Source organism: Rhopalosiphum padi, chromosome 1 (assembly GCF_020882245.1).
Source record: "Rhopalosiphum padi isolate XX-2018 chromosome 1, ASM2088224v1, whole genome shotgun sequence".
In the NCBI taxonomy this organism is placed as follows: Eukaryota; Metazoa; Arthropoda; class Insecta; order Hemiptera; family Aphididae; genus Rhopalosiphum; species Rhopalosiphum padi.
In genome coordinates this window covers 32,843,799-32,857,519 of record NC_083597.1, presented here as the reverse complement: position 1 = coordinate 32,857,519, position 13,721 = coordinate 32,843,799, and the positions used below count along the sequence as shown (strand labels likewise).

Genomic DNA, 13,721 nt, shown 5'->3' with positions numbered 1-13,721 from the left:
AATTTACGCCTATGCACTGGTGTTGCCGGTGTTGGGTATAATCGTGATTTGCTTATCCGAATATTAGAACATAGAAGACGGTATTCGACGTGAATTTATTAACACCGCTAATATTTCAAAAACCATGGAAAAGTGTATATCATACACAATTAGATAAACATATGTTAATAATTGATAAAATAAATAGAAAACATAATAATATAGCAGAAAGCCAGAAAATTGCCGGAGCAACGAGACGATAATATATTGTATTTTCCTAGTAGAGACGTTTGACGTTAGGCTTCGCGCCTGGTCCGTTGTCGTGATCCGCGCCACGAGGGGGTTGGACGGGACCGGCGGCGGCGGCGAGAGTGCGAGGCCGGCATTCGGCAATGCGGAGTCAGTGTTGGTCTGCCGTTTCTTTCGGTCGTTCGTGTTATTTTCTCTTTCTTGTCGCCGCTGCTCGAAAAGTACGTGCGTTTTTCCGCGTTCAGACGGCGAAATTTTATTATTCGCGTGTTAAACCGTCTTCGAGCAAAACATTCGTTTCTGGTTCGGTGTGGTTGCCGTCCGCACGATTATGAGTTAAATGATTATATTTAATCGTCAGAAAACGGGGAAAATAAATCGATTTCGATTAGAAATAAAAACTGACTTGGTCGTCGTGTGTGTTCGTGACGTGTTTTTCTAAATGTGATACCGGCCGAAAAACTCTTAACTACTACCTACCGGAACGGTTACGCCAATCATGACGTCCCGGTGCCGACTGCAAGTGCTGTGGACACTTTACCTGATCGTCTATAACGGTTAGTGGATATTGTTTTTTCGTTTTATCGCATTATTATTATTATTATTATTTAGGTACCGTATTTCTTAAAAGCTCTTGACTAGCACCGACTAGCTGTTGGATCGGTTGGATTTTGTTCTTTAAAATTTAAAAAGTTTACCAAAACATCGTGCACACGTAGGTGGAGGTGGGTTAAACAGTTTCTTTTAATCTTTTTGTTTTTAATACCTTACTTAAAAAAAAAAAAATTAATCAATAATGTAGGTAGTTAATATATTTGCTTATGCTGTATTTCAATTTGTTCATATTGTGCCTGCCTATCAATAGGCTAAAGCATAGGCGCAACTTTAGCCGCTAAAGTATATAACTTAAGATAGTTTCAAGATTGGTAACATTGGTTTTTCACTTATAAGTAATTTACAATGTTTTTGAACCGGTTTCATTCGTTTTTATTAGACTTCGAATCCTTTAAGATTATGGTGGAATGTGGAACATTTTAAATTTCTATTATGCGTATCTCGGGAATTTGAATTTTTCGTGTGTCTATTGGTGACATTATGGAAACTGACATCTTATACAGTTATACTTACACTGGTTTTCTGGTCAACACACTAATAACCTCGGTATAATAACATTATTTTAAATAATAATTATTAATTAATATAATATAGTCATTTTATAATTTTATATAATTATTAAGTCATAGATGTAATTGGGATTTTGAAAATTGGTGCCTATGTTAGGCATTTATAGGTAATTTATTTAGAAAGTATTTATAATAATACATTTAAATATTTCATAAATTGAGACATGCATTTTGCTGTAAATTAATCATTTAATCAATAATCAGTGTTTATAATATTATTTTGTTTTTAATAAACATTCCCTAGTTAATACTTTCTAGAATTATTATTAGCTACGAACTTTTTTCTTATAGTTGTTAGTTTATTAACAAAAATATTTTTAACATTTTAGTTACTATACAATTGTGGAAAATAATAAATTATTTATACCTACGATTCTCGTACAATAAATAATAATTAATCACAATAATTGAATAATTAATACAATTTTATGTTATGTAGCAAATTATATAGATATCAACTGCAATTTGTTATATCTAGAATTATTATGCCATTATGGTTACAACACTTTTTCAAATCACATTTATAGGTATATTTATAATATTTATTGCCTATAATTGTTTATACCAATATTTATTTATTTCACTCCCATAATAATTCGTAATACCTACCTTACTATAATAATCTTTAAATAGTTATGTACGAAATTTGTTTGCATTATTTTAACTGAATGGATTTTAATTTACAAATAATCAATTTAAAAGAGATTAAAAATATAGAATAACATATTCTATCTATTTTTTAAATCTCACTAGATTCTATAAGACATTTTATTTTTTTGTTAGGTTATTGTAAGGTTATGGTTGATGTAGGTAGTTATTATTTACAGGTTAAATTAAAAATACATATTTATATTATGTTTGAATGAAATAATGAAATAATTTTCTAATATAGAATTGCATTTATTTATTTTGAATAATTTGCAACCATTGTGCTATAAATATTGTCCTATATTGATTAAAATTTTTGAATTTAAATTACTAATAGTTTTAAGTCTTTTATTTAATGTCAATCTCGATATCTCATATTAAAACCGATTATTCAATGCCTTATATTTATAATTGATTATTATTTGTTAAGCAAACAATACAAATACGAGTAAAAGTGTAAAATAAATATATAATTTATATTGGCTCAAAAAAATAAAAAATCTTTTTATTTTTATCTACCTAAATTATGTAAATTATAAGTATCTACGTATCTTGTATATTAGTAAAATTAGACACTTAATAATTATTCATTTTATTAAAGTCTGAATTTTTAGTTTGTTTTCAATTCATTGTTTGAAGTATTTATCTATTGTTTTTTTTTTGTTTTGGTAATTAGGTACCTAAAACTATATTAGTACAAAGTTACAAAGTTGTACATATTCAAATAAAAATAATTTGATTTACCTATTTTATTTTTTGAATAAAATAAAATTCAATAGTAAGGTATATGTATGTTTAATGATAGAATTTTTTTTTAGTGAATATAATGAGTTTTATTTGATTTTAAATTAAGTGAAAGCTGGGGAAAACATTTGAAAAATTATTTTTACCATGCTAATCTATCGGATATATTGAATAAAATCACTGTACCTAGTGCATTTTTATTTTTAAAGCTTTAAATATTATCTAAATTAATGAAATATTATTCACATTGTTTATTTATTTCTGAAAATATAATCATACTTTTTTGTTAGTAATGGAAAATTTCTAATCTCATATCAGTATGGACAATAATTATAATTAATAATAATATATATATATTTTTAATTATTATTATTTTATTTTTATTTTTTTATTGTTTAGTTTTTTAGTTATCTAATGTTACAGTATACTCTTGTTACTTGTTAGTATTTATATCAATTTACGGTATGGAATATAAAACAATAGGTATACTTCTTTGTATTTCAAGAATATTAAATTATTGTTTTTCAATTTCATTCTTGTTTTGACTCTAAATTTGATTTAGTCTCATGGCTTTCAGTATTCTGAGACTTGAAAATGTTTTGTTTAGTTTGAATAGCCCTGAAGATGGCCGTTAAACCATTTCGGTCAACATATATTAAATTAAACAAAACATACACAGAAATTCAGGATATCGCAACCTAGAAACGCCACTAAAATCTTATATAATAAAACGTGAATTATAAACACAATAATACTATACAATATAAATTAAAAGTGAATCTATTATTTAAATTAATAAACGGATTATAGGTATCTATAATAATTAATAATTAGGTAACTAAAATAAAACTATGTTTTACGTATTTTTGACTTTTTTCTTTACCTTGGATTAAATTAATAGATCGTAAATAATATAGCTTATATGAAATAAGTAGATTCAATAAACCATGTTTCGAATTCCTTGTAATTTGTTTTGAAAACAAACCATTTTACTGATCCTTAAATCTCACTACGGTCGTATCTATTATATTAAAATAAAAAACCATCTTAATCATAATACCTAACTTTTGAATAATTAAGTAGTAAAAATTATGTGTATTAACTAAGTAGTAGGTACTTATGTTTAATAATTGATATATGGCATAAATACGTGATATTATAAAAATAATATTATTGAGTATTGGCTTATTTTTGATATTTTTAAATTATGGCCAATAATCTTTATGTCACGTTATTCTAGACAAGCCTGTTGAAATAAATCTAGGGTAAAAAAAAATTGAGGCAGTTATGCAGAGGCAGGTAGCCCAAGGTATAATATAATAACAACATACCGTATAGGAGGTGTGGCGTTAAACTTTTATCGAACTCATCCATCATGAATACCTCAGGATTTATGACCTTTTATAGTTTTATGCTTATGCAGTCGGAAAAGTTGCGAACAATCATTGGAATCATCTAGATATACTTTCATAACAATATGACACATCTTGTAGAAACTTTAATATAGCTAGGTTTCATACGATTTAAAATGTCACTTGTAGTTCTCTGTAGTTTCAGTTTTGAAATATAGAAAAATAAATTAATTTTTAAGTGTCCTAGTAGATAACCGTGGTAAATAAATGCATTTTAATCGGGTAAAAACAAACTTCTATTTTATAACCGTAATTATTAAACGAGTATAAGGAATTCTTCATAGATTCCATTACCGGATGGCTTCCTTCATTATGTGTTTCTATGTAATGTTATTGATGTTATTATATATATATATATATATTGTGGTATAGTAATCCTATTTACTTAATGTGTTAACAAATAATGTACGTTTTTCATCCAATAAAATCCCATAATATAATGTTTATTATATTTTTTTTTTGACAAAATTATCGATTTTTATTTGACGACGAGCTGCAACGCGCTTTTCTGCAGCCAAGTCTCGCAAACGTTCGGATACGCTAATTGCAGTTCAGATAATAGAGGGTTCGTATAACGGAGGTTCGGATAATCGAGGTTCTACTGTATATTCAAAATAATGATAGTTGAACCGTATTAAGCCTTTTTAATATACTCACCTAAAAGTGCTTAAAATTATTTGATTTTTGTTTATTAGTAGACAAATATAAGCTTGTGTTAGAGAAAACTTTAAAAAGCTACAAAAGAGGATAATAAAACAACTAGAATATGGTTAAAACCATCATGTGTAAAAACAAATTATTAACTAACCATTTTAACTACAAAAGAACATATTATTTAAGTGGTTTTAAGAACATTAATGCATTATTCATTGAGTATACATGGCATGGTTTTTTTTTTAATACATGTAAATCCGCCCTTTAACAACGACTGTTCATTTCCAGTGTTAAGTATATTGAAAGGTTTTAAACTGACTAACATGACTAATAGTTTTTCATCAATATACCCAACATTCAGTTAGATCAAGAGTTTCGAATAAACATTTATGTTTTTTGATCTACGAGCATGGATAGTTTTGTATTAGATTTTGTAGCCGTGTGTTATCTAATTTTGATGTAGAGTATGGAGTTACAATACACCCTTCAACATTCCCAAACTACTTGGTACTGACGTCATCTTTTCCTACCCTTTCCGTTGATTTTACTGGATGGGTACGGGCAGGGCTGTACGTATTGTTGTGATGTGTCGTAAAAACATTTGTGAGTCATCGGCGTTCCCATTTTCTTTTGCCCTCATGATTTCCCACCCGAAAAAAAGAGAAATCTCCTTCGGTCTTTATCTACAGTTTTATCCTGTACAGAATAAATGCAAAACGATCTCTCGGGACCTGTCACTACGGTTTGGTACGAGAAATATTTCTTTTTCTTTTTTTCAAGTAAATTTTTCAAGCTCCTGTACACGTCAGAGTCTAGGTATACTAAACCTACTAATCTAAGTTGATGTTCATAATTTCATTCATACAACAAACTTTGAATAATATTTATAACGTTCCATTTTTAATTTCTCATTTTATGTTGCCTAAATTTTAGTAAACATTTTTAAATATTCTATTATGTACTGTACAGTTAGACAGAAGTTGTTTAATTGTTTAATTCTTGCATCAAGAAATAATATGATACATACTCCCAATAACAGTTACTACAATAAAAACCTGATTGATTCCGAATTAATGACTGTAACTTACATTAATTTATGATGTAAGCAACACATATTTGTTTACTTTTTCTATTTATTTTACTTTTGTTTTGTTTTTAATTTGTTATTCATCTTTTTTATTATTTTTTTTAGAAAATTTTTCTATCTGTACAATTATATACTATTATAGTACAATAGTTAATAAACATACGGGATAATATTAATATTCAGTGACTTGTAAACATGGGTAAAGAATCATCCAGTGATGGAACTTCGGTGTTATTCATCTAGTATTTTTAACTGTATAACTTATAATTACTTATAGACTGTATATATATATATATATATATATATATATATATACACAAAAGTTGTTAGAAATGAGAAAAAATTGGAGAAATAGTGACGTAATTCGGTTTACAATTTTGGTGTTTTAAACTATAATGGATATTTACTTAATCTTTCTCTTCTGTACCTCGATGGTCTCAATTCTCTGATAAAAAAAACGTGTAAATAAGTCATAAAACTATTTAGAAATGTTTTCAACAAAATACTTATGTACAGAAATTCAAATCTAACCTACTTATGGTTAGGATTTACATGCGGTAACAACTGTGATGATAACCATTTCACCATTAAATTTAAAAAATAGAGTTTGATAATTGGGTTACTGTTCAATGTTTATTAACATATTTTTTTAAATTTAATACTGTTTAGAACCTATACACACCTAAATACTTTTTCAACCCCTTAACTACACCATTGGTTAAAAAGATTACCCATTTTTAAAAAATATTTATGTAGGGGGTTGAAATTTTACATTCATTTATAGCTTATCTCACTACCTTGAACATGTATCTTATATTATAAAACCGTGATAAACTGATTTAATTAGTATTAAATTATTTACATTTAAAATATGAACATTTATTCAATAAGTAGATAACTATGTACGAAGTATTTTATTAATAAGCAGTAAATTGACATTTAACACACTTATATTATTGGATAACCAATATTTTATCAAACTCATGGTTATCTGAAACACATTATCACTGTATTTATTCATATTCATAAAAAACTATGTATAGAGTATAATGAGTATATTTATTTTATACTATTTTTAGCATATTTTACATGTGTAATATAAATTATAATTTTGTATTTATATAACATTTAATATAAATACATGCATTTTGTAAGACACACAGCTATATAGGTAAATAATATGTTTATGAGCATTGTCACTAAGTTATAAAATATATCAAATTATAAACTTCGTAAATATTTGGTAAAACTCTACGTCCGATTCCTTAATAATGTGTTGAACATTAAAAGAGAGCAAATTCTCTGAAACGTATCCGGTTTCTAAAATACTGTCGTGAAACTAAACTTAATGTTTGTAGGAATGCTAGAATACAAAAGTTTTTTACTCAACTTTCTAAACTTTTCTGTGACCACGTACTTAATGACGTCGGAAATCGCCAATGGGAAACAGCACTTCCGGAAATGGTGGTAGACGGTAGTAGAAATATAAAGTTATATCAAGAGAAAGAATAAGGATTTCTTAATAGTGCAAAAAGTTTAGAGACATTAATGAATGGAGTTTTAAAATAATGCATGATTGTATTAATTTGATTTTAGAATTAAGCTTGTGTTTAAAATAATAACCAAAGAAATAGGATATTGTAATTTAACTTTTTTTAACATTTTAAGTTAAAAAAATAATTTAAATATACAAACATAATATAATCTTATAATCTTATGTTATCTAAATAAAAATTTACTATTGTTTATTTTTTATCACTAATCATTAATCGACGAAGTGCGTAAAAATGAGCACAGTGAAGCAGCCAGTCTCTTCGCGAGGCCATAAGGCTGGTCTGCGTGTGTGACACATAGTCTCTCAAGAGTCGATGTGGATTTTGGAATATACCACACCCTATTATGAATATTATACGCGTCTTTAATTGATAATTTTTATTTGTGTTACGTAAAAAGGTGTTTACTATTATTTAAAATGGAAAAATAATTGTACATATTTATTATATTTCTAATATGCTGTATTATTTCATATAGATTAGGCAGTAGAGTAACTGTGGTTTATAACTGGTATGATTTATTAATGTTTGAAGCTTGTTTAAACGTTATTAGAATCATGACCCTCCTTATTAATATACTCTCTTTAATAGGAAATTGTAATGAAATATGTTATATGAGAGACTGACTGGTTGATTTTATCTACCAATACTAAATAATCCCTATAACTTTTTTTATCACAAAGTTAGTTTATAATATATTATTTTTTAGAAGTTATAACTTTCATTTATAATAAAAGATATTTTAACTATTGTTAGAAGTTGTTTCTATGACTAACCATTTTCTTTTTAAATTTTGAAATTCTAAGGTAGTTTGAATTACAGAAAAATATTAATATTTGTGAACACACTGTATTCTTTTTATCTTTTAGTAAAAATATTATATATTTAAAATGTTTGAAATTGTTATAAGATTAGCGATCATTTGTTCTATCTCTGTCTTAAGTATTTAAGAAATCTGTGATTTAATAGTTTTAAAGTATTCAATTTATAATTTTTCTAAGTATATTTTAATGATTCCAAATAGTAAATTTTTAAAATTAAAACTCCTTTATTTGATTATTTTACGCTTAGAAATTGTAAGTAGCGCGTAACTAGGATTTATTTTTGGGGATGGTTATATTGAGTACAAACTATATTTATAGGGAAAAACTACACTATTCCGTAGTAGCCATTTTTAAATATTCTCGGAACATCAAATACCTTTGGTCAGCGGTACCAACTACACAAATTTTGTCTGACCTTCACTAAAATTAAATTCTATATTCTAATATATAAACAAATAGCTAGTATTTAAAAAGCAAATTGTTATTACCAGAATCATGGCTTTCAGATTTAAATAATATTTGTGTTTTACTTACTTACTATTTTGATTGTTGTCAGGTATGGTGGTTTTATAGTTATTATTGTTCAGTCATCATTCGTGGAGGTGTTTTAACCCTTTTTTGTTTTCATCGTTGTTATCACGCGGGAAATGCCACAATGCGTTGTAGTAATAATATTAGGGCTAGGGGAGCCGGACATGGTTCCGGTGCAACTTGGTTTCTCATTTTTTCCCCCTTCCCTTTTCACCTCTATTATTATTATATCGCCAGGTTCGGTTTTGTTGTTATTATTTTAACGACGAAATCCGTTTTAATTACGGTCAACCCTAGACAAAAGAAAACTGTAATAAAAGTATAAAAAAAGATGGTTGAGAGAGGGAGGTTGTACTCTGTTCACCTTTGTGTGATACAATGCTAACAGAAAGTTGCTATTTTCTTTTTATAAATCACCCCAATTTTTTGGCGTAAAAAATTGTTGTTCCTCTAACAGACATTATGAAAAAATTATGCTAGTAAACTAATAATGACAATAATTATTTTGAACACTATTGTTTGGGTGGCGCGGCGTTTATAATTGTTATTTGTTTTACTATTTGTTTGATTAATATTTTAATTTATTAATAGGACTTGATACCCATAATATTTAAAAAAAAATTTAAGGTAATATTAAAACAATTAAAAATAATACAATGTGTGTACATACTAAATATGACGTTTGATGGTACATAATTTTGTTTTAATGTATGCATATTATGCTTGATACTTATAATTACAATTAGAGTTATAACATCATAATATACTATATCGAAAATGCACATTTTACTATTTAAATAAAACGACATTAAAAACGATTTATTTGTATTTTTTATTTTTATCTCGTCGCAAATTTTGTTGAATTGAAATAATTATGATTTTTTAGAATAAGTTTTGTCCTGACTGTCATTATAAACTTTCTATTCACGTTAAAAGTCTCAGTGACATATAAATGTCAATCATACGTCCATATGACCATATATGAATGTATTCCCATTATAGGTTCACCAATATTTTACTTATGCTGGAATATTGAGTTAGTAAACGTTTTCATCGACTAATCTAAAATATTATCCAAGACGATGAATCCCAGATTTTCCAAGCGCTCAAAGCCATATCATAAGGCTTTATTGAAATCAATATTGTAATGATACAACTTCAACAAGTCTTGCTTATAAGTTATTATGATTAAATTATTAGTACTTATATTTATTTTATGTAAGTTTATCTATATACTAAAATATTTCAAATAGTTATTTTTTTTATTCAATTGTCAATAATGCATTAATGAGCAATAAAATATACTTATATAACTGAGTTCTTTGTGTACAATGATTTGTTACTTACTTATTTAAATGTATTTATTTAAGTATATTTTTTTAAATACTTCTATTGGGTATATTTCGTTTGAACTTATTTGCATACAGATTTGATTGCTAAAAATTAGCAAACGCGGATTAAAAAAATATTTTATTCTAATTATGAATTTTGATTTTCTTTAATTTTTTCAGTAAAACATTTTATAATTAAATATTAAGTCTATCTTGTTTTAGTTTTATAAAAACCTAAAATTTAACAAACAATTAAGAATCATTCAAACTTGTCTCGATATTTGTGTAGATTCAACAGATTATTTTAATATTGACATCCAAACAGATAGTTAGGGAATATTAACGTGGTACAACTTATAGCTGTTTTTTTTAAGTGCAATAAAATAATAAATAAACGAAGCTTTTTGGTGCGTGTATTACTGTCGATTGTAATGGTCCTTTTTATGTCATTTTCGGCAGGGCTGAATAGCCGATTAATTTCAAGCTTATATTTTTAGGTCTATGTATTAAGTTAAAGACGGTTCTCGTTTTCGGTTTATACTAACCGTACCATCGTTTAATCCACGGATAGCGACTGTAGGTTGGACAAACGGAAAACCGACACCGAGCGTTTTATGTGCTTTGGCAATAATGGGTAAAATTTAATTTCATGGGTTTTGATTCTGTCGAAGAGAGGTAATTTTGAGCGAGTTAAGAGAGGACGTGGTACGATGTCTCATACCCTCTTTTTAAATATTCATGAGGTGAAATTGTAGTACTGTTTTTGCTCTCGAAATTGCCATCAACGACATTATCGATTCTTCGGTTTACTCAGAAACTTTAAGCAACGTAATTATACTTACACAAATTTTCGTTTTATAATCGAATCGTAGCATTTAAGTGTCGTCTACATTGGTCACAGACATTTTTACGAAGCGAAAAATAAACGTGGTTGGGTGTGGTTAAGAGCACTCTTGGGGTGAATTTGTACGAGACCCGAAATCGTAATTAGGTGACCAATAATATTCACAGCGATGTGCTAGTTAATAGCTTCAGTTTTTGTAAAGAAACTTGAGTTTACTTAGAATTATTTTAAAGATATATATGCATATTTTTTTCCAACTCTAAAGTAATCGCTATTTTATATTTTGAGCTGAGCAATGAATATATTGGTTATATTGTAATGATGCTTTTTCTAGTGTGTCTGACGTCACCTTTAGAAAATGTAAAAAAATGTAAATAGTATTGATTCAAGTATAAATGATAATTTGGTTTTTTGAAAACAAATGTAGACAATTCAGTATTTTCAAAATAATTGTTAGAAAAAATAAAAAATAAATAAACAGAGTACCGGGAATATAAATAAAACATAAGTTATTGTCAAGATAGATTTTGTTGTGATTCATAAGCCGTAGACTTGAAATTTAAATTAAATTCAGTATTTTCTATTTTCTAACTAACAAAATAAATTTTAACATATTTTGAATCTTTTTTGAATTTTATATACCTACACATTTAAATTTAAGGATTTTTTTTTTAGTTTGTTTTTGATTTATACTTTACATACCTACGTATTGATGATTTTGTTTTTATTTTTTAAGAACTCGAAAATGTAAAATGGGGTTTCTCATGAAATATTTTTACAGCTAAAAAACTCGGAACTTTCATAATGCACAAATTTTTATAAGGTTTTGGATTTAAAATGTTGACAAAATTCGTTGAAATCAAGACAACTTGCAAATTATTTATACCATTATACCATCAGAATTGTTTTTCGTATTTAATGATTTTATCTTTGAAATCAAATTTATCACATACATTAGAGAACTTACTTAACTAAAAAATTACCAATTTACGAGACCTACAATATACCAAAGTGATTTCACTGGTTTTTTTTTTCATTAATACAATGTAATAAAAAAATTACTGTATTCTTATTTTCTATATTATTTTGAATTTCATATGATTTAATAATAATTTAGTAGATTTTTTAAAATATTGATTTAAAGATTTTTTTCTAGAAATTTGTTTTATCGTTTAATTTTTCACAGAAAAATTAATAAAAGGCAGTTTTTCTAACTGTTGTATAACATTATATGTTAATAAAAAAGAAAAATTGGATTTAAAAGATTTAGTTGTGTCTTGTGTCTTGTTTACTAAGTATTTAAGATACTTTACTGCGACAACCGTTTAAATCCTACCTTATTTTATTAATATAGTTTTCAAATTATGTAGCGTAGGTAATTTTGTATTAATAATAACATTAATCTGGTTGATATTTATACATCTTAGCTTGTATGATTTTTAGTGTAATATATTTCAGCGACGCTCGTGTTTTAAATATTACTTGTATGGTTTATAAATTTATTAGTTCTAAATAGACACAAAATTATTAAACAGGTTCTCATGAATCTGTGAAATTTATGCAAATTTAAACTAAATTTTAGCAATTATTCATATATTTAAATTTAATACAAAATGTATAATACATTATTGTAATCTATTTTTTTATATATATATATATATATATATATTTGGTAAACTATAGAAGTTTTAGCTTACATTAATTTAATATTATTATAAATTATATATTAATAAAAATATTGACAGGTTTTGGAAAATTGTCATACTATTATATTTTTAAGTCATTATATCTAAAACAAATAAATATTTTGTTGCAACAATATTTTATTTCATTGTGTTTATGAATATATTAGTTTATATTAATTGTAAACTTGTATTACCTATATATAATTATAAAAGTTTATTGTTCACTTATTTGAAAAAAAATATGTCAAACTTCTATATCAGTTTCTGACCACCTAAAAGGACCATTAACCAGACTTGAGTTCAGATGTCCAGCATATATCGTGTATGATTTAACAAACTATAATTGATATAATTAAAAGTAGTATTTGAAAAAAATTTAATTTATTTACCTTCTATGTACAATAAAAAACTTAAATAAAAATCTAATTCTAAAATGATATATTTTACCTGAAGATAGTTCAACATTTTTCGTTAATTATTATGTTTATTGTTGAGATAAATAATTTAAATACTAATCAATATTTAATATAATTAATGAGATTATTAGTTTTTATTTATAACAAGTTGACTAAAATCAACTTTGTTGAAAATCTGTGTGTCGTCAGTTAGCTTATTGAAATTAATGATTAAATTAAGACTTGACCCTTTTAATGTATCGAAAAGATAAGTTTAACCATATTCCATAAGATAAGATCACATAAAACTTACTATAAAAATGATCACAGCCAAATAAATTAACAATCATCGTTGTAATATCAATATATTTATAACTTTAATTGAAATATAAAACTCAATGGGTAATATCGAAAAAAATATATCTAAAATTGATATTTATTCTATAGTATTTAGTTACCTAAGTTATTTCTATGGATGTACTTAATTATAATATTATCATTTAGCTTAAGTATTTTCCAATGAATAATAATTATTTAGATTAATAATGTATTATCTATTAAGTTTTTACATTAGTTTATCATATTTAACATTTAGATTATC

The 13,721-nt window shown here is 26.0% G+C and overlaps 1 protein-coding gene across 1 annotated transcript in view; it reads left to right on the top strand.

Moving 5' to 3' along the window:
* Positions 1 to 356: 356 nt before the first annotated feature.
* Positions 357 to 13,721, top strand: part of LOC132917389 (uncharacterized) — a 290,377-nt gene continuing 277,012 nt past the window's right edge. The window contains exon 1 of the mRNA XM_060978105.1: positions 357 to 785. Coding sequence (XP_060834088.1) covers positions 728 to 785 — 58 coding nt within the window. The 5' untranslated portion in view covers positions 357 to 727. The remainder of the gene's footprint in view (positions 786 to 13,721) is intronic.